The sequence below is a fragment of the Notolabrus celidotus genome, chromosome 16 (genome assembly GCF_009762535.1).
Source record: "Notolabrus celidotus isolate fNotCel1 chromosome 16, fNotCel1.pri, whole genome shotgun sequence".
NCBI lineage: Eukaryota > Metazoa > Chordata > Actinopteri > Labriformes > Labridae > Notolabrus > Notolabrus celidotus.
The window spans coordinates 19,623,989-19,644,090 of NC_048287.1; the positions used below are offsets into that span (position 1 = coordinate 19,623,989).

The 20,102-nt window shown below is 42.1% G+C and overlaps 2 protein-coding genes across 5 annotated transcripts in view; one reads left to right on the forward strand and one right to left on the reverse strand.

Annotated features, from left to right (window-relative positions):
• Positions 1-1,271: 1,271 nt before the first annotated feature.
• On the reverse strand, positions 1,272-18,277 carry mylipa (myosin regulatory light chain interacting protein a). Of its 2 annotated transcripts, none has more exons than XM_034704372.1 (7): positions 17,892-18,277; positions 15,865-16,055; positions 6,990-7,175; positions 5,179-5,376; positions 4,892-5,056; positions 3,729-4,152; positions 1,272-2,908 (listed from the first exon to the last, which is right to left on the reverse strand). In XM_034704372.1, the coding sequence occupies exons 1-7, from the start codon at positions 17,976-17,978 to the stop codon at positions 2,714-2,716; spliced, it is 1,446 nt and encodes a 481-aa protein (XP_034560263.1). In that variant the 5' UTR covers positions 17,979-18,277; the 3' UTR covers positions 1,272-2,713. The 2 variants fall into 2 exon arrangements, with proteins under 2 accessions (XP_034560263.1, XP_034560264.1); XM_034704373.1 differs by lacking the exon at positions 17,892-18,277 and adding an exon at positions 16,966-17,090.
• Positions 18,239-20,102, forward strand: part of dtnbp1b (dystrobrevin binding protein 1b) — an 89,375-nt gene continuing 87,511 nt past the window's right edge. For all 3 annotated transcript variants that reach the window (XR_004634265.1, XM_034704375.1, XM_034704374.1), the window contains exon 1: positions 18,239-18,401. The gene's annotated coding sequence lies outside the window, so the exon portion shown is untranslated. The remainder of the gene's footprint in view (positions 18,402-20,102) is intronic.

Sequence of the window (20,102 nt, forward strand, 5' to 3'; positions counted from 1 at the left end):
TTTAACTGCTGCAATTAACTGGAGCTACAGTGGTGAGTGGCTGTGTTATAACTTGGTCACAACATTTAATCAACTACTAATTCAGGTACCACGAGCAAGGGTGGCAACATTTAATCTGTTAGTGCATGGGATCTTTTTAGGACTCCTTTAGAGTTAGTCACAGCGTGTATGGCCCAGTTATATAATATTTGATTTCACAAACATACTTTCATAATTGTGAGCTACAAAGAAAACGAAAGCATGTCAAAGTAGTTCAAGTAAACAACTCACTGTGTCTACTGTATTAACCAAGAACACCGATTTAAAGAAGCTCTTCCCACTCACAGAAAGTATTCATTTATTGTTAAAGTCGAACTCCACAATCAGGTGTGTCTTTGTTTACCAACCTGACCTGACACTTAAGTTCTGCGTGACAGACCGACTACAAATCACAGCAGTCTGCTCCATCCCTGCTTCTGTCAGTGTCCTTGAGGTTGTTTATTGGCAACAGTGTCTCAGAGCAAATAAGGATATGAGATAGAAGGAGGAACAGGAGGTAGTTACACCCAGAGGGTCCCGAAAAGTCAGATCAATCGATAGTTTAGGGATTTATCTGTGGATTTAATAAACTTCCAGTGGAGCTTGTAATTTTTTTCAAATCATAGAGAGGCTCTTCGTACCACTAAGTTCCCTTGTTGCCTCTGACAATGATAAATGGTGTGTTGACCCTTCGGTCAAAACTGGAGTGCTGGAGGAGTCAAGACTAACATCATGACAGGTAATTTTCATTACACCCAGCAGGTCACAAGAAAACCTTTTTGAACCTTCTCTACTCATCATGTGTCATCTGAAACCTTCACAACCAGAATGTTTGAAGAAGGCAGGTCTACAGATCGCTTTTGTTAACTTTGCTGATTAACAACAAGAATATGTGGAAGGACTGCTGAAGTAAGAGTTCAGTTTTAGGGAGTTTGAGGTTTTGCTGTATGTCAGTACATCAGTCTCTTGAAGAGTCGCCTGATATGAATATTACATGTCTTCAGGGAAATGACTTGTCAGCTTTATACAAACCTTGTCAATATTTTTGCTTGGTCACATTTTTTTTTACTTTGACCTGTAAGAAAAGGTCATGAGCCAGAGGACATGACTTGCATGCATTTCAATGAAAGAGCTCTTTTTCTTTTTCTGAAAGGTCCCATATTAAGGTTTATTTTAGTGCATCAGAGGTTGAAGTGTTCAGTGTTTCACAGAGAAAAGGCATAGAAGGAAAAATACACCATATCAATCCAAAGTGTTTTAAAAAACAACTTTATTAATACTTTTTCTTTTGTTAAAAACAGAATATATAAAAAAGGTTTCATTCTAAGAGTTATTTTACATAGCATAGTGGCTTTTGCTTCAGAAAACAGAAACAAATCCCTACCTGTACAATGTGAAAAATAAAAGTCCTTCCCCTGCAGTGACTGAGCTTAAATCAAGTCAGCATTAAAGAAATTCAGTTTTCCTTTTCTTAACAGAAAAAAAGTCTGTGGAAAGTTTATCATAAACACGGTGTTGCTGCTACATTAAGGCCAAACCCCCTACAGACGTGTGGAAAACTTTCTTGGTAAAGTGACAATGTTGTGTTTTTTTCTCTCTTTTCTTAAATATAGTCTTTGAAATTAAATAAAACTTGTAAATGAAAGCTTTTCAAAAGCAAGAAATTATTGCACTGATAAATCGCCTAGTACCCTTTAAAAAAAACAACAACAAAAACCTCACTAGTTCGCCCCAGAAAAAAAAATAGACATGAGGTTTTTAGAGGAAGCAGCTGCAAGGCTAATTCCTTGTCTTGTGTGTCTAGCCATGTGGCTCTGAGGTTTTTAACTTTTAGCTTTATGTTGGCATGGAGATAAAACAGTAAAGGTGCAGCAGTTATGAAACCAGGCTTGTTGTTTTGGACGAGTGGCAGTTAGTCAACAAAACCAGTTTTCAGAGTGAAGGAGGTTGTGGGAGTGTCGGCAGAATACTGCATTTCACTTCCAAAGTCACAGTTTTGCGTGGTTGAAAGAAGAACCCTGTGTGGCCCATGGGAGCTTTCTAGCTTGATTAGTATGCAGTGCTGCTTAGCCTCTAGAAACCCCTTAATTGGCTGGAAACATTAAACATGAAAAACAAATAAGAAATTAAATACTTAAAAAAAAAGAAGCATTTCACGCCGTTATCATAAAATTATGTTCTCAAATCAAAACAGAGAAGCTTTAAAATGTCAGAAAGCATTAAAAAAAAGACTCAACCATTATGTACAGTGCTTAGATGTTCAAACACACACACGTCCATTAAATGGTTCAGGTACTGTGGCGAGGAGGCACAAACAGAAATGCAAAAAAACTACAGAATGTCTCTTCACTGTATCAGGTCAACTGATGCAATAATTTAAGGACGAAACAAGTCTAATCTAAAAACATTGTTTTGGCAGGGGATGATGATGTGTGAAACACACAAGATTTGGACAGAGTGACGCACATCCAGTAGCAACAATACTTAGAAGATGAGTTGAAATAACGATTAAACTCACACAAACACACACACAGAGTAGCTGAGGGAGTGGATTGAGTGCGTCCATCTTTGATTATGCTCAGTCAGTATATGTTTGGTACTTTCGTATGGACGAGAAATGTTCCTTCTTTGTGAAACCTTGAGTCAGGCTGTTGCAGCCCTAAAGAGTTCAGAATGGAGTTTGTTGCAGTTGCCTTTAAGTGTGGTAAATCTTGTGTTCGTACTCCGTGGCCGAGCAGCTGTGAGGAGAGTCTATTTCTCTGTGGATGGGTGCGGGTATGCTGCTGCGGTGCTGGTGGTTGTCGGTCAGCGTCAGGTTCAGCAGGCTGGTGCAGGTGGGCAGGTAGATGTGCTGCACGTGCTCCACTTCCGACCGGCACACAGGACACAACTGAGGGTGAGGAAAGAAGATTGTTGTGAGCCGAGGATTCATTTATCTTTGAGCACTTAGCTTTTGTGCTGAGGCTGGAAAGGATACAAGGAACTCTAAACCCAACTCATGCATTAAACTTATGAACCCAAGAGGAGCAAAGCAAGCAAAACTAAGTCACAACTCAGGTTATCAGACCAAAAGAAGTGTTATGAATTAAGAACACAGCGTGACCGATTCATGAAATATGAAAACTGTTTCTATAATCATACTGAAAGCTGTGAAACTTCTCTTCTATCTTCTTTAGTTTCTACTGACTCATTCGCACTTCCATTAGTTGGGTCACGTTTCTTAGTCAAGCTAATGGAAGTGAGACTTGGCCGCCTGCTATAATCCTTCATAAGACAAACTCACGCACACACCATCTGCTTTCACAAAGACAGGCAACAGTTAGCTGATTAAAACGGGGGACAATCAGGTCAGCAGAGTGTAAGCAAAGCTTTGGATGTTGTTTAAGGACCATGAAAAGGATCAGAAGTTGAAACTAGACTGTAATTAAAGAGCTAAAGGTTCAAAGCAGGCTAAAGAGTCCTGAGGTATGGACCGAACAGAAGAAGAAGCAAAGTTTATTTGGTTTTAAAGCTCTTGCCTTGTTGACAAATACACTTTTATGCACTTCTTTAAAAGGTAGTGTTGACATCAGCATTTGCATACTTGAAAAGCAGATGCCAGCTCATTTCTAAGTCTAAGTCTGCAAAAGTGGCTTAAAAACAACCTCCAAAGTCTTCCTTTGAGTTTGCAGACATTTTTTGCAATGACAGAAGAAGAAGAGAAGTCTCACCTGGAGCTGATTTGCACAGGTCTGGCAGCACACCATATGCCCACAGGGGCAGAACGCAGCGTCTATCTCCTCCTCGCAGCACAGCATGCACAGCAGAGCCTCTCGGAGCTTCTGCAGACGCTCCTGCAGGGCCCGGCTCTGCTGGCAGCTTCCACAGTCCAGCCCCTCGTCTTGCTGGTTGTCTCTGCTGGGGGAACGTGATGGAGAAGAGCGGTCACCGCTACCAGAGCGGGACATCAGGTCCACAACGCCAGAGTTGTAAAGGGCTCTGCGTGCATGGTCGTATACTTCCTTGGATGTCCGCCGGATGTCAAAAACGTACTTCTTGCCCAAGTTGATGTTCTCGTTGAGAAAAAGGGAGGCTAGGTGGCCTTTAAAGTCTCTGCTGTACTGCATCATTACTGCGTTTGTTACTGTGTCACACCTGGAGAGAAAAATAAGCAATATTCAAGAAATAATCAAAACCACAAAGTGCAATGAAGCTCGCAACAGCCTGTCCTCTAACTGTTGTGGTTGGCCTGTGTGTGTTTTCATCACAGACAACACGTAGATCAGACAGGGAAGGGCTGAAGAGTTGCTGTTTAATGGTTCAAATCACACTTATTTGGGTCAAGGACTTGCTTTTATGTGTCCTACTTTGCATGCATTTATCCCATAAAAGGGTTAAAAAGGGGAGGAAAAAAGCACACTTGGTAAATGTGTACAAATTTGTGTGATTGCACTGAGCATTTGCATGCCAAGTAGAGCAGAACAAGTGTTTACAGGACACATTGTAGGTCAGGTTTTTCCCTCACCTCTTGTCCAATTTATTGCTTTTTAATGCAGTGCTTTAAACATTACATTTCAGTATGCCATAAATACATGCTACAGGTAGACCATTATATTGCAGGCCATGGTACTAGCTGTAAGCAGACTGTGATAGAAACCCTGAACTCTGACAAGCTGCAGATCTTTAAATTAATTTAACTGTTATCTTTGCTCTCTACGTGATCTGAGCTTAAGTCTTTATCCAACTGAGCCAACCTCTCTTATTATTTAAAGGTAGTATTGACTTAAAGAGGAAGCTTCAAGTTACAATAAAAGCCTGAATCCTCTTCCATTAGCTTCAGAGTGTATGTGAGTTACTGATCCAGACTTTAACACTGTGTCTGTTTGTATCTCACCTGTAGAAGGCGTGGGTCTCTGTGATGGCTCGGTACAATCCACTTGCTGCTCTGTTACTGATCAGCTTGAACAAAAGCACCACGCTGTCACTTGTGTCCTTGGTGACGGTCAGGTACACACTTTTCCCCGACTGGGTGGCGATCTGGATGACAGGATAGCTTACTCTAAAGAGAAGAGCAAAGAGAGGGAACTGTCAAATGAAGATATTCATGATTGAAAATCGTAATTATTGACAGTCATTGCAAGACTGAACAGAGCTACTTGCAGATATTTACGTAACACACACCTGTTAACTAAACTAAAGTCTTCCTTGCAAATAGCGATCCCCTCCGGGCCGACTCCGATGGCTAACCGTTGTCCATTTGCATCTCTGACCCAGTGCCACTCCACGCCGTAATGCTCCAGAGAGGAGACCAGCTGCAGGGCCTGGTACTCCACTGAGCCCTGACTAGAGCCCTCCAGAGCTTTGTGTCTGGATATGATACTGCAGGAGAGATAAAGAAGAGGAGAAAAACAACCATTTACTATTATTCAGCTGTAAAACTCAGATTGGAGCAGACAAAATCTATCATTTAGACAATCTTACGTTGAGGATCACCCACGGTAACAGGTGAGTTACTTAAGAGGGGATAAATGCATTTGCACTGGTTCATTTTTGCTGTAAAAGTTAATTTGCACCCTCCGGCAGAGAGCTCTAATGTTCAAATGGTTATTTTCTGACAACTTAACATATAAGATCAATGTTTGTAGAGAGCAGAGCTGAAAGCTTTTTGAGCAAGTGAAGCTGGCTAATTTTTACAGACATTGAGTTTCCCATAATGTTTGTGTACTGGCTGCAGTATTCATACTTCTCTGTCGATTTTTCAGTGTCTCATTTTTGTTCTCTTTTCTGGTTAATAGAACTCAGGGTTAGTTGTCTGCACAATCTAAAAAAGAGGAATCTATATTTGGTTTGGACATTTGGGCTCTATGGTGCGGTTAAAACTATCCGCAAACACTGACACGCAATTGCACTTTATTTTGTAGCCTCAAGGTGCTCTTTAATTAAATGCTTCTGTCATATAACATTATCGTCATCATCATATGCACCCCCCACTTTAAAAATGAAACAGTAACATTTGCTGCTATAAAAGTAAAAAGTGGGTCAGTGCAGAAGCAGAGCTAATTTTTGCACAGGCTATATGACTATTGGATAGCAGCACTTTTACCGTAGTAATATATTATAAATATATGATTAGAATATCATAATTCCACTTTAGCTAATAGCATATTTAAAATGTATAGACAACATATTGATTGACAATGTGTGTGTATATGGAATGCATAGAAAAAATATCTAATGCAGAGTGCTAGCGCTAGCTCTAAACAACATAGTAACAGTGTCATGCAGCAGTTTTGACAGATGGGGCTTGATAATGTATAAGGTTCTACTAGGCACTTCAAAGCATGTTTACTACACTGCAGTAAGTCATGAATTTTTTTCTGCAGGTTGGAGAATGTGCTCAGGTGTTTACACACTTCTACGGAATCTAGGTTCACAAACTCAAAATCTTGCAGCAGTGAAACTTTGTCACCATTGTGCTATTTACAGAGAAAACATTGAAGCTGTGGAAAATGGGTTCTGTCAGCGTAAACACATGCTACGTGAGCTCCTGTCGGATGCCCTATTTGGCTGAATAGTTAGTTTGTGTGTGTATAAGCTGTCAAAACGTGCGTGATGAACTCTTATCTGGTGACATTCACCTCAAATAAATCAAGTGAATCTAGGTGAGAAAGTAAGACAGTGCAATTTAGAAAAACATTGCAAAAGGAAGAACAATCGGTTCATTTTAGTGTTTTATCTTACAGCCTTAAATGTTTTCTACTTTATAAAGCATTCAATTAACTTTGGTTTCCTTCTTTTAATTGTCTTAAAACACAAGCTACGCATTCATCTATTCTTGGCTTATTGCCATGACCTATTATTTACATTTCATGGTGTCTTTGTGGACTCCTACCTCCCTCAGAGGTAGTCAGGGGGCAGAGCCTCAGGAGATCTGAGTCACGCTATAATGGTCAATAATTGGACAGGTGCTGTCCTAGGTTAGAGTGTCGTACCTGTCGATGGTGGCCGTGCTGGGCTCCTCTCCGCACAGCTCCGTGTACCAGTACTGTGCTGTGTTTTGGTTGTAGTCGCCAAACTCTGCCTGTGCCAGTAGCGCACTTAGTTCTTCTGCTTGTTCTGAGGCCATGCGTAGGTGCCCGTTATGGAGGTCCTCCTTCACATGCATGAAGAAGACGTGTCTGCAGAAGAGGAGGAGAAAAGAAAGAAAGGGTTTTGGTGAATACAAACAAGCAGACAAACTTTTAATTTTACTTTTATGTCGAGGACAAAATATCATCTCCACCAATGTGTACCCGACAGACAGCACTTTGATTCAACTGACTGTCATGTGTCATCATTGAGGAGTCAGGATGTCCAGAGAACACACCGGCCGGAGCAGGTGGCCATTACAGGGGTAGAATTTCACTACAGACAGCTGGTGTTTGTGCGTGCTTAAGAGTGAGAAAAGCAACTGTGACATTTGTTCAACAGTCACAGTGACTCACTTTCTCTTTTTCAACCTCTTCCCGAAACACACTGGCACAGCTTCCTCATAGAAGCAATTCACGAAAGGCTCAAAAGGTGGAACTTGAAGAGATTAAAAGAAGCTGAAGTTTCTAAAGCGGAGTACTTGTTCGCTCACTTGCAGACTCAGTTGAGAATTCTAGAACTCGTGTGCTCGGCAAGTATGCTGTTGAATACAAGTGAATGGATAATATTAAATGAGTTACAATGACCGACACTCTGTTTGTGTCTCTTGCTCTGTGGCTGATGGTCAAAAATGTGGTTCAATAACCCCACAGCCATGCTACATGCCCTTTTAAAGTAAAGCAAAGTTCCCTCTCACCGCTTTGCCAGACATAAATGGGTTCTTGTTTACAATGATCTGGTTTTATTGAGTGAAAGTTGGGAAAGCTGACCAATAGATTTATGATTGTCATAAACAATTGTTATTGCTTAGGCTACACGATTAAACAGGTTCATCATGTACAGGTGTGGCCAAGGAAAACAGCTGTTGCTGGTCCTTTCCATTGTTTTGAACTGAAGATGTGAGGAATTCTTCCCTCCACATAGAAGGAGAGGAGTAACACCCAGGCTGACTCAATCCAGACATCAGGGAGAGCGATGAACTGAAGTAACCTAAGCAGATCCCTCCTTGAGATGACCTCTGGCACAGTAACCTGAAGAAGATTTGACAGGCAACCAGCCTTGTTGTCACCTGCTTCTGTAATGAACCAGTTGGACTGCTTTGTGTTGTTGACTAAGTGGGATCCTGTTAGTTTGCCTGTTAACTTGTTTTTAAAGTCACCTAGACATGTCTGTAGAAAATGACCTGAAGCATCTCAGAAGAGTAGAGTAGTTTAACTCGTGGGGAAAAATAGGCCTCATGTTTTTGATGTGGCAGACTAAAAACAGACTTCATGTTATTTAAAACAAAAAATCTCCCTCCGGTTACTCTCCTCTTTGAAGCGTGACGCAAAAAGAGACATTTTTCATTAGCGCAAATTAGGTCACACAATGACTTTGGGATATCTAAAGGGGTTTAAAAAGGGCCACTTTAATAAACTGGGGTGATTAGTGCTACCTTCCCCCTCCACAAAGTTCATACAAACCACTGAGTTTAGTTTGTTGAGCGTTTTCTGTAGAAAACTCATCTCTACATAATGTTTGAGAGGTGATGTTTCTTTAGCATCCTATAAGACCACAATCCAGTAAGCAACAAGCACAACTGGCAGTCCAATACGCACTTGTGTATTGTACCTTCCTCACATGCAACAACACTGACACACCTCTTCCAGAACACATTCAGAACTTCCAAAGAGCAACAACAGCAGCGAGAAGCAGCTGTGAGGCACACAAACAGCCAGTCTACACCGCCTCTGATAAAGCCAGACCATAACAACGAAGCCCCGTAGCTGACTAGCCTCAGGCATAACAAACAGTGCTTTGATATGGTGTTAAACATCCCATTCCCTCCAATGAACACACACACACACACACAAACAGTGCGCCCTATTGTGTCAGGCCCAGCAGGCGTCATGTGATGGAGCGCTGCTAGTTTAGCTACCTGCCTGATGCAAACAATAGGGCTGACTTGACTGGGAGGTTACTACAGGGTGCCGACAAAGGGTTATTATAGTGCAAGCTGCGGAGGTTACTGTAGTTCAGGCGAGGATTGGCATGAGGTTAATGTCGGCCACTGTGCCCATGGGCATGGTATTTGATATCTTAAAAGCTCTTTAGTCGCTGCCTTGTTGTAGTTTGGTAAGATAAGTAACATGAGGAGACATGCTGAGTGGAACCACAGAGTTGTTTCATTTTACCAACCACCTGTGACAAAGTGCTCGTCAGTATGCAACTTTTGTCTACAAGGCTGCTGAGCAAGGCATCCGACACTTGCCTTTCTGCTGTTGTGGGCACCCACATGTGTAAACAGGTGCGCGTGCTCTGCTGAGCTCAGGCCAACATTCCTTTTGCCATTTGGAGTTTAACCGATATCATGACTAGTCACACTGTTGCAGGGCATGTTAACCTGTTCTACTGAGGTAACTACAGTTCACCGACTGCTGTTCCTGCTCGACTTCCCTGAGGTTGCATGAGACACATCAGATGAGCACTGTGGAAAAACATCTTAAAAACATGACTAAATATCAACACACAGCTGCTCCCAGAGTAGAAGGCAACAATTTCTCCCACTGAGTCCCCCACTGAGTGAAGCAATGTAGCTACTGTTATGAAAACAACAAGTGCAGCAGTTCTGCTACTGTGTGATTTCAATGTTTTTAACAGCTGTGGGTTTATCTTGAATGCACACACACATAAACAGAACTATCTGTATGTCCTTGCCCACCACGTTAAGGAGGTAACTCCTCAGACAGCTGTCCTGGGATCCTTCTGCTCATATGGTGTTGTGCTGAATCAGCATCTTTCAAGGTTTTCTGGACACAGTCAATAAATCTATCATCGCTACATAAACAGGCCATAAGGGTTGGATGAACCTAAAACTTCCCTAAATTTCATTTTATACTGTGTCTATTTGAAATGTTTCCTGAGTGGACAGACGATCTAAAAACTACTTATGCATAGTGACAGGACACCTTTAGATGAGAAGATGCTGCTTTACAAACCAATCAGGTTCACACAGGCCTGTAACCAAGGTGACAAGACGAGAGACAGCAGACCCTAGAAATGACAGCCATGCTCAGGCAAACAGGCAGATGATGGTGCGTTTTGTCATCATGACTCTCGACCGCCTTTTCTGTCTAGTCAAAGCCCTCTCACACTTAGTTAGAATAGAATAAGACTCACATCTCGAGACTAGACCCGTTTCACCTCCTTTGATTTACTGCCCACATTAACCAGCACGCAATACTAATCAGACACATTGTACGCGCATCATCGCAGAGTCATCCACTAAAGTGTGCTCGAAAACCCGGCCGCCACTGAAGCATTGCTTTGTTGTTTAGACTGGCCGTCACCAACATCCAAGACGCAGACTGAATGCCAGGAAGTCTGAGCCGAGACCAAAGTCTCCTGGCCTACTTTCACTGTGTAACACTGCATTACAGCTCCATCATTGTTGTGCCCTTCATAGAGATAATGCATATTCATAGTCTTAAAGGCTTATTCATTTACAGTCATGACCGCCCTGTGTGTGCAAACAGTGTTGAGGGAATAAAAGTGGTTCAAAGCAGTGGTTGTGGGGAGGGGGAGGTCAGGAGGGGGAGATGCTGTAATGGTTGAATACTTGATTACCTGGCTGGAATCATTCAATTAAAGCGAGCCTGAACTCTGAGAAAAAAATGTTTTAAAATAGGTCACTGGATACAGAGCTGAACTAAGAGGGCCAGGATGAGAATATGAGTTTTTCTGCCCAGTCTTGGAACCACACACATCACACTCTGAAATATCCCAAAATGAAAAATGTTGGTGCATTTGCTCATCCGTTTCTACATTTCAAGTCTCTTTATTAAGCAATTTGAGAAATCTTGAAGAGTTTTCTGTATGTGCTCTGGTGCCAGAGGGAAGAAGAAAAGGGTAACTCTTTTAAGTAACTCATTACCAAGCCAACTTTACTCTCCAGTCTGTTCCGCCCATCTATAAAACCATTGTTTCATTTTTACATTTTCAGCCCCAACCCAGTGTCTGTTCCCCCAGTGGGCAGAAAGTCAGCTGCTCCTCTCCAACAGAAGAACAAAACGTCCCCTCAATCTGAAACCTAACACCTCTGCCTGGAGACTGCAACCCGTCCAGCCAATCACACGCAGAGTTTCAGACCTCATCTGTCTGCCTCTCAACAATGTGGTTTGTAAGCTAGTCAAATATCACATAGCCAGGAGCTGCGTGCTCTCAGGGGTTACTATGTGTCAATGAACTTTAGTAAACTCTGCTGAGCATCTTCTCCTAAGGCGGGGGCTGCATGGAAAGTTTGATACTAAAACACTTATTACAGTTTAATCGTGTAATTTAGTAAGGAGTTGCAAAACAATAATTTCAAGCCTTCAACATAAACACATCATACTCTATGTGGAGTTAAGCTGACAGCTATAGGGCAATAAAACAAAGACGCTGCTTGTGTACTAAACGCCTTGAGTTACAGGCTGGTGCTCTGCACTGGATGGTAAAACAGTAATTAATACCACAGCACTGATCCTCGGATTAGGTGCCAAACAAATAAATCTGTTCTGTCATTTTTGGATGAAGGCTAATGTTATGACTTCAAACCAGAGCTGGGTTACTCGAGAGCACAACAGGCAAAGGACAGAAACTTGCAGGGAGAATAAAAGTGACTAATTACTGGTGGTGGAGCATGCTGATAAAAGCTTCAAACAGGCATCTCGTGTGATCTTTGGCTTTTCCTCTTTGCAGTCTGCAAGCTAGAAATGATAACTTTTCTGTGACCTGAATAAATTACAAACTACATCTTGTTTTACGCAGAACATTAGGTTAAAGAGGCAGTGCAGGAATTTTAAGAGAGATTTTATGCTTTTGACACGATTTACTTGGGTAATTTCATGTTGCAAAAGTACTGCTGTGTTACGCAGGATATAAGTCTGTTTTGTATAATATCTCCTCGGTTGACCGATTGTACCAACGCTCCATACAGTTGTAACTTATCCCACCATGCACTGGGAGACAGGCAGGGAAACACCTATGGATTGATAGTCTGACGCAAGGCTAATTCACAGGCGTGCAGTGGATTCACTTCTGCAGTCCTTTTAACCAGCATGTCTTTCAACTGCCTGCAGTTTTATAAGGAGGAAGATTCCTGTCCTGTGAGAGCAATTCCTTAAACAGAGCAGTGTCCTTAAGGTTGGAATGTAAAATAGTTTAAGTGTGGAATTATTTCCAGTGCTGTACTGCTGTTTAGGAAAACTGTGGCATGTTTCACATTGAAATATTGAGTGTCTGTGTGTACGCTGTCGGAACTGCTTCTTGTTATCAGAATTGTATTGCAGAGATTCTTGGTATAATTTGTGACGCTCTTAGTAGGGAAACTGTAGATAGAGTAAAAAAACTAGCCTGCTAATTTGATGTGATGTAATCAAGACAAAAAATCTTCTGGGTTAAAACTCATTTGACTTCTGGTTTGATTTTAAGTTAAAGTTAAGCCAACTCCCAAGGGGGTTAAACAGGTGAACAACCAGGACCTCAGATAAAACCTGCACTAATAGCAGTGCCCTATTAGGTTAATCCAATGTTTGCCTGATCAGAATGTTAAATACGGGGGCTAATGAAGGGAAAACATTCATGTATTTAAACCAGAAACCCCCCCAGCAACTGGGGTTTAATGATGCAGATAACACAGGCTGTTGTTGAGGCCCCTGGGTCAGTGTTCCTAAACCAACCTCAAGTGTTACTCTCTGCAGGAAAGCACTTATCAGCTGATATGTCATGGAAACACACATCAGGTGCTTTATCACCACAACACATTTATTTTGGGGAACTGTTTTAAATTTGGATTAAACAAATCAAACTATTCAGAAGAAAATAAAAGTGTTGGAGGCTATTTCAGAGCAAAACAAGCTCCCTCTCAAACCACCGGGGGGTTTGAATAGTTTTGAATCAGTCTTTGTTCAGTGTGGCCTCTTCAGATGCCCAAAATAGAAGCAAAGAGGGGCATTAAGCATTAGTAAAAAGTGCATTATTTGGACAGCAGGCGAGCAAAATATATGGATGAATGGAAAGTCCAAAAGCAATGAGATTAAAGAAAATGGGTTTTCAGAAGTAGGGGATACAGCTGAAACAGGATCCAGGCAGAAAAGCCTCACACTCAAATATATGAAAGGCCTGCGTGTCAGCTTTAGAAAGACACTCTCAAAGAGGTCAATTATGTAAAGGTGTAAGTGATAGCAGGAAATTAAACCTTTAAATTGTTTCATAAGCATGCCGGTATCTACATTTATGGTTGTAAATACCTAGGGTTTAGACTGGAAGAGACATTATCCAGTTGAGAAGAGCCAAAATAAAGGAGAATTTAATTAACACAAAGTACCCAAACAGTGGGCTGCATGTGAGCATGAACACACAGTGATGTGCTGGGCTTTACGTGGCAGCAGAGTACACTGCTGCTTATATAAGCAGCTCTGTGCGCGCTCAGTTTGAGCAGGTTATGTAATAAGGCCTATAAGAAGGGCGTTGGGAAAGAGGCCCACCCCTCAGCTAAGCTGTGAGTTGTGTTCCTGTGCTGGCCTTTTGGCTTTGTCCACTTACTGCTGAAAATATTTAACCTGGCGCACATGCAGCTGCTTCCAACAGAAGAGCTGTAAAAAATAAAATAAATAAATATTGAATGGCTTATAGTTTGAATAACTTGTAAATAAACTTCAGAATTGTCTTGAGGCACACAGGGAAACAAGTGTATTTTTGGTAAATATGTGAGTGACAAAATATGAGCAGTAATGAAAGGTTGCCTGTGGTATGCATGAAGAGGAGTTCCTGCAGTCAGAAGAAGTTGTGTTAAAGTTTATTTAGCTTAAGTGGGTCAAAGTTGACAGCTCTGAGATCATTGTACTAAATGTATTAGAACATTTCCTGGAAGTACAAATGTATAACTTTGCAACCCTTGTAAATTAAGGGTTGGAGCCGTGTTGGTCACAAAAATGCAAACTGCTGTGTACTGTCAACACCCTGCTTTCATATTGAAAACTTGTGCCAATGTTTGTCCCCCATCTCTCAAATAATATGACATCCCACCAGATGGATTGCATGGCAGGCAAAATTAAACACATCACTTGACAGCATGCTGCTGTTCGCCATGCAGTGTGTGAACGTTTATAAGCAGACACCCCACATACCCTCGCCAGCCACCTCATATCTTTATCTCACCTTTTTTTTTCACCCCCCGTGACCTCCTCCCACCCGACGCCAGCCATCTGTTGATAACCCCCGCTAATCTAGTGGAGGTCAGGGCGCAGGCAGCCAAGTGTCCTCCATGCTCACACACACTCTGCCCCCTCTGCCTTTCACTTTCCTCTTCAAAGGTTGCCAAATATGGGCCAGAGAGGAGGGGAGGCAGTGGTGAGGAGGGTGTGTGAGGCAGACAGAGAGGAAGTGTGATCATGGGCAGTTTATATCAGACAGATAAAAATATGGCAGGGAGCAAAGTTGAAATGTTTATGTCTGATAGAGAGGGAAGTGAAGGGTGAGAGGCATCTGAGGATGGGGGAAGTGGGTAAACTGGGCAGCCACTGAGCGCTAACTGGAATGCCAGACAAATACCGGCCAAGGCAGATACATGTCAGTTTAATGAACACTTCTCGTGGCACGCTGTGTGTGTGTGTGTGAGTGAGAGGGCAAGAGCAGCATGGCAGAGCTTTAAAAGACACCAAACAAATTTCTTCCCCTCCAGCCCCCTCCCATATCCACTGCTCTACGCCTGCAGTATCAAATGCTCACAGCAACGCCTGGGGCGCATGTAACATCTACGGGAGAAACACTTTTTTTGGACAGGTTCTGACGGTCGTGATTGAAGTTGCTATTTATAACATCAAACAAAAGCGAGGCCGAGGAATACTAAGTTGGGATGTAGACTTGTCAAGGCATGTTTCTTTGTTCGGGCTGACAGGGTTTTGTTTTAGCTAACCTGGCAGAAAGGAAAGATAGTAATGGGAAAATGCAACTCAAATCTTATCTGCTCTGACATTTTTCTTACTATTTGTAAAAATAAAACTACACTGAGATCTCACACACGGCACATGAAATTTCTGTCTGCTTAGCTCAAATTTTTTTTAGTTTGTCTTTATAGATACCAGCTGCAACAGTGACTAATGCTGATGACATATCCTGTGAACACAAAGTAAACACCTTACACTGGCCCGTCGCACAGTTTCCAAACAGCATCTGCAAAAATGTCAAACAGAGGGCTGTGCTTTTGTTTCGACAAAAATGGCCACAAACAATTGAGACAAAAAAAAGCACAACAAAAGTTATTCTGAGTTGAATGGGGGCAGTGACAGAGGTCCTGGCTGTCGCACAGAGGGTCCCTGGGGGCAGACACAGAGCAGCACACAGCTCCCAGAGCTGCTGTATCACATTTCCTGCCTAGAGCTGGAAGACATAAACGACCTATAGTAACCCCGGAAGAGCTGAGGCAAGAGGTTACTAGAGGACATTACACTGTATCGGAAACAAAGTGATTAGATTATGCTCAGGGAACTTGCTACAGCGGTTTTGTTTTTGTCTACCTGCAGAACTTCCTGGTTGCATGGGACCTGTACATACATTAGAATTTAAAGCAGAGACTAGTTGACGAGGTGGTTTGCAGGTATTTTGTAGAGAAAACACAAAAGGAAGTGGTTAAATGCATGTTGCATTTGCCCACAAACTACTGCGATCATGTGCTCAATGCCTACAATGTCTCTACAGAACGCGATATAGTAAACATACCTCGTCTGTTCCTGCAGAATCAGATGCGGCTCCACAAAGAACTTGACGCGTAGCCTCAGTCGACATGGCGTCACATTATCCATCTGCTGGCAGATACGGTTCCTCAGATTCAGCCATAGGTTCTCTCCTTTGCTGCCAGTGAACTGCAGCCCGAAGTAGTCCACTTCTATTATGCCCAACTTTCTGCAAACCTGGACGGAGATGAAAGAATCGGGTTACAATAGTGGATTTGGCAATTTGGAAATTCCAATAGGATCTCAATCAACTGTATGGTGAGCATTAGAGGAATTGCAAAGCATTTGGGGGGGAAAAGCATTAGAGTTTCTAGGGGGGGAAAAGTAGTTTAAAAGCAGGAAAGCACAAAGAGAAGAGAGGTCACCTAACATTTTGAGAAGCCGTGACAGCAGGTTAAAGTGTCCTTGAAAAGACAATCCATATTGGGACTCCCAGTGGAGGAGGGGTGCAACAATAATCAGAATTCCCTTAAAAGGAATCAGTGATGTTGCACGAGATTTGCACGAGACTAAGAAAAGATGCCTTCTTCTGTAGGATTTCTAGAGCTACCCCCCTGCTACTCTCCCACAGATGAAACCCATCAATATTCTAAAAGCTCACGATAAGGAGGAAGTAAACTTGGAGTCTCTCCCGGGATGAAAAGGGGGCTCATCAAACCCTCAATCCCACGCCCCCTGAGCGGCAGCAGCCATGAGGTTATTACATAACTGCTGGTGGAGGTCTGCAGGGAGCCCGGAGGCTGAGATAAAACTCATTCATACCCACGGCGTGTTAGGGGTCTGCCATGCATATAAAACAGGTTTATATTTACCAAGCTGTGAAAAAAAACAACTCTAGGCTACTTTTGCAGGAAAAAAGTTCGCATGCTACTCTGCTCATGTCCTCTTTGTGAGAAATCTTGAAAACAAAGTTGAGACGGAAGTTTCGGTTTGAGTGGAGCGTGAATGCTGAGAGCCTGGAGAAGAATGAACTCTAGTAACCCTTACAAAGCCATCTGCCTAAGACTGATAAACCATGCAGGTAGAGGAGACAGCTGGCAGCTCACCACCATGGTATCTAAACTTTCCTAGATGTGTAGCCACTCACACGTCTTGGATCACTGATTAGTCCACCGTTCTATTGTCTCTGCATAAAATTTGGTCATATTTCTGTGCAGTCTCTTCAAAGAAGGTGTGTCGGTCACAACTTAATCTGGTTTCCTCCTGATGGCATGCTGCCCTATGCTTGCAGCACGTTTCATGTGTTGTTTAGAAATTGGACAGACGAAATCACAGGTACAGACTGTAGCATAGCGGACTAATCAGAAAGCCACTTGTGAAGTTTTTCCATCACAAAGAGGATCGACTCCTGCTTTGAACCCCGCGTGATTACAATAAATATATATGTATATATATATATGTACACTTTTTTTCAAGCTTCCATAGGACTCCCCTATGTTGTATGTTTAATTTAATAGGACTTCGGAGACAAAAAAAGATTGAAAATGTTTTATTCTGTGCAGACATTAACAGGAAAAGGACATTCTTCTCTTCCTGTTTAACGTAAAAACAAACCGGTCGTATGTGACCCGGAGTAAAGACACGTTTTCACACAGCATGACTCAAAAGACGAGTAACGTATGTATATTTGGACATTGCATTGAAAAGTCCCTTCCTGCTTGCCACAGCTGTTGAAGCTACAGCAACCACTGACGCATTCTGCCGAAAGTCGCCAGTTAACAACATGTCCCCGACTTAAGGGTTAAACCGTTACAACGGTATCTCGACAATCGTCAAAGAAGCTGACTTAATTCATCTATTTTGTGTCGTGCACAAACCGGATTCAATCTCTCAATGTTGTTTACGGTAATATGAGTCATGCAGGAGCGACGAGTGCATCAACATGAAGTTTGGGAAAAGGGGCATTTTAAAGTTTTTGCATGAGAACTAACTAAAAAGCCACGGACCTGCTTGACAATTAACTACCTTCTCACAGATCATGTAAAATAAAATGTGTGTACAAACACAGCCTACCTTATTTAGACAGTCTTCACCGTTCGCCTTCGCATCAACTTCCACTTCCATCACCACCGAATCCGGACGAGTAACGTGGCAGAGCATTTTGGCTGTGTCTGTGTTTAAATCTTTGGTGTGCCACCACTCTTTAAAATAATTAAAACACTTCTCGTGCCTTCTTAAAAAAACCTACATGAAGCCTTCCTTACTTTCTCAGCCTTTCCTCTCCGTGTGGCGAATCTGAAGCCACCAACTGTAGCCTATATCAATGAAATGCCATGTACTGCACCGCCTACATACAACACGCCAATGACAGACGCTCTGACATAACCGTTGACAAAATACAACCAATCCGAAGTCGTGTTACATCCGCACGCGGCTCCTGCTCACCTCCCGTGCATGGAAGTGTGAGGAGTCCACGGCGCCCTCGTCTGGTTTGCCTGTTGTAGGGACCTGAAGTGGCTTTCAAGTTTCAACTTACCTGCCCCCAATGTTGTAGACATTTTTACCGAGCTTCAGCAGATACGGGTGAGTTTAATGGCTTGTATACGGTTCCCTCACTCATGTCATGTGAATAATGAATGGGGAATATCTGGAAATAGCTGTGATAACGGAATTGCAGTCTTAAAGCTTTCATGAAATTTTCATGATTGCGACCCTGTTGTGTTTAAAAACTCACCTCCATTTGCACTATAGTGCTGCTTCTTGTGTAACACTTGCTCCTACTCGCTGCTTTAGTCTTTGAACCAAAGACACGTCTGCAAAAATGTCAGATCACACTTTTTAATTCACCTTATCAAGGTAGGGAACAAAGGACCGAGATAAAATAGACTCCTTTATCATCAGTTTGATATGAAGTGTAATCAAATCACGAGGATGTTGCTTTGAAGAATTTATGTGGACAGATTCAGAGAACCTTTAACCATTTTCTGACCCTGAATAGGCCTACTACTGAGGTGTAGTTTGAAGCATTTTCTTTGAGTGACCACTTCACTGACCTACATACAGTGGTGGACAAAGTACACAGCTTCATTACTTGAGTCAAAGTATTGATCCTCCAGGTAAAATATTACTCTAATACAAGTGAAAGTTGATCTGTCAAATTATTACTTGAGTTAACGTCCTGGAGTACATTCAGCTACATTATGTTTATCTAGAAACCATTACTTGAAATCTCTAAAAACTCTACCATGGAATAAAAACAGCAACTAAGTTCCTCCAAGCACAGACAACTTAGTTTGAAATGTTCATCTGGAATGAAACAAATGGTACGTAGCTCAACACGCTTTCTCAGGTTGGACTGTGGATTTTTGTATGTTTGGGCAGAGTGGGAAACAGAGAACATTTCAAACGATACTTATCATTCTTCATTTCAAAAACCTCTAACACGGCCTAAAGATATGGCCATGCCCAGAGGAAAAGAAATTTAGAGAGGAGATCTCAAAAGTGTTTCATTTATGTCTCCTAGACAACAATGAGATCTGTTTGAAAGCAGAATGAGACTATAGCTTATGTCTCCTGTTTCTCATTCTTGCCTCCAGAAAAAAAAGTTTCAAAAAGTCTCAGCTTAGTCTCCCTTTCAGTTCAAAAGGAGATCTGGTCAAAATCTGAAATGATTCTCAGGTATTTCTCAAGTGTTGTGACTCCTTTTGAGCTCAGGTGGAGAAATCAGGGAGCTCTCTCAATTGTCTCAATCTAACCTCATCCATTTGTTTTTGTCAGACTCAGTTTTTGGGTCTCAAGCTGAGCTCAGATGGAGCAAAGAAAGAGCCCGAGCTCATCTTTTCATGAACATTTATAGTGCCCTGCAAATTAAGATTTCAATGGAATTGTCCACAAACTTACAATTCTCATTAGAACATTTCACTTCACAAAGATTTAGTGTATTCCCGGCTTTAGTGTATCGATTCCCGGCTGGTTGACCATTTCCTGCAAGTCTTCCCCCACTCACTACTCCCCACATTTCCTGTCTCTCTTCAGCTGTCCTGTCAAATAAAGGCAAAAAGGCCAAAAATATATTTAAAAAAGAGAAGAAAATGAGCCATTAATGAGATCTCTCATTGAAGTCTCAAATAAGACTCATGTCAAGGTCTCAACTATTTCTCCTAGTGAATTTTAGGAGAAACGAATGAGAACAATTTGAAACTTGAATGAGGCTGAAGTGAGAATCTCAATTTTGTCTCCGGAGACTTAGAAGAGAAAGCCTTGAGCAGTAAAATTTTCCTCTGG

What these genes read in the sequence shown, in the direction of transcription:
- mylipa (XM_034704372.1), bottom strand. Translation starts at nt 17,978, where the DNA reads ATGCTCTGCCACGTTACTCGTCCGGATTCGGTGGTGATGGAAGTGGAA. An exon ending in GTGAAGACTGTCTAAATAAG is followed by an intron (nt 16,056 to 17,891) that starts GTAGGCTGTGTT and finishes ATCTCCGTCCAG; the next exon opens with GTTTGCAGAAAGTTGGGCAT. An exon ending in GAGACCCACGCCTTCTACAG is followed by an intron (nt 4,153 to 4,891) that starts GTGAGATACAAA and finishes TTTTCTCTCCAG; the next exon opens with GTGTGACACAGTAACAAACG.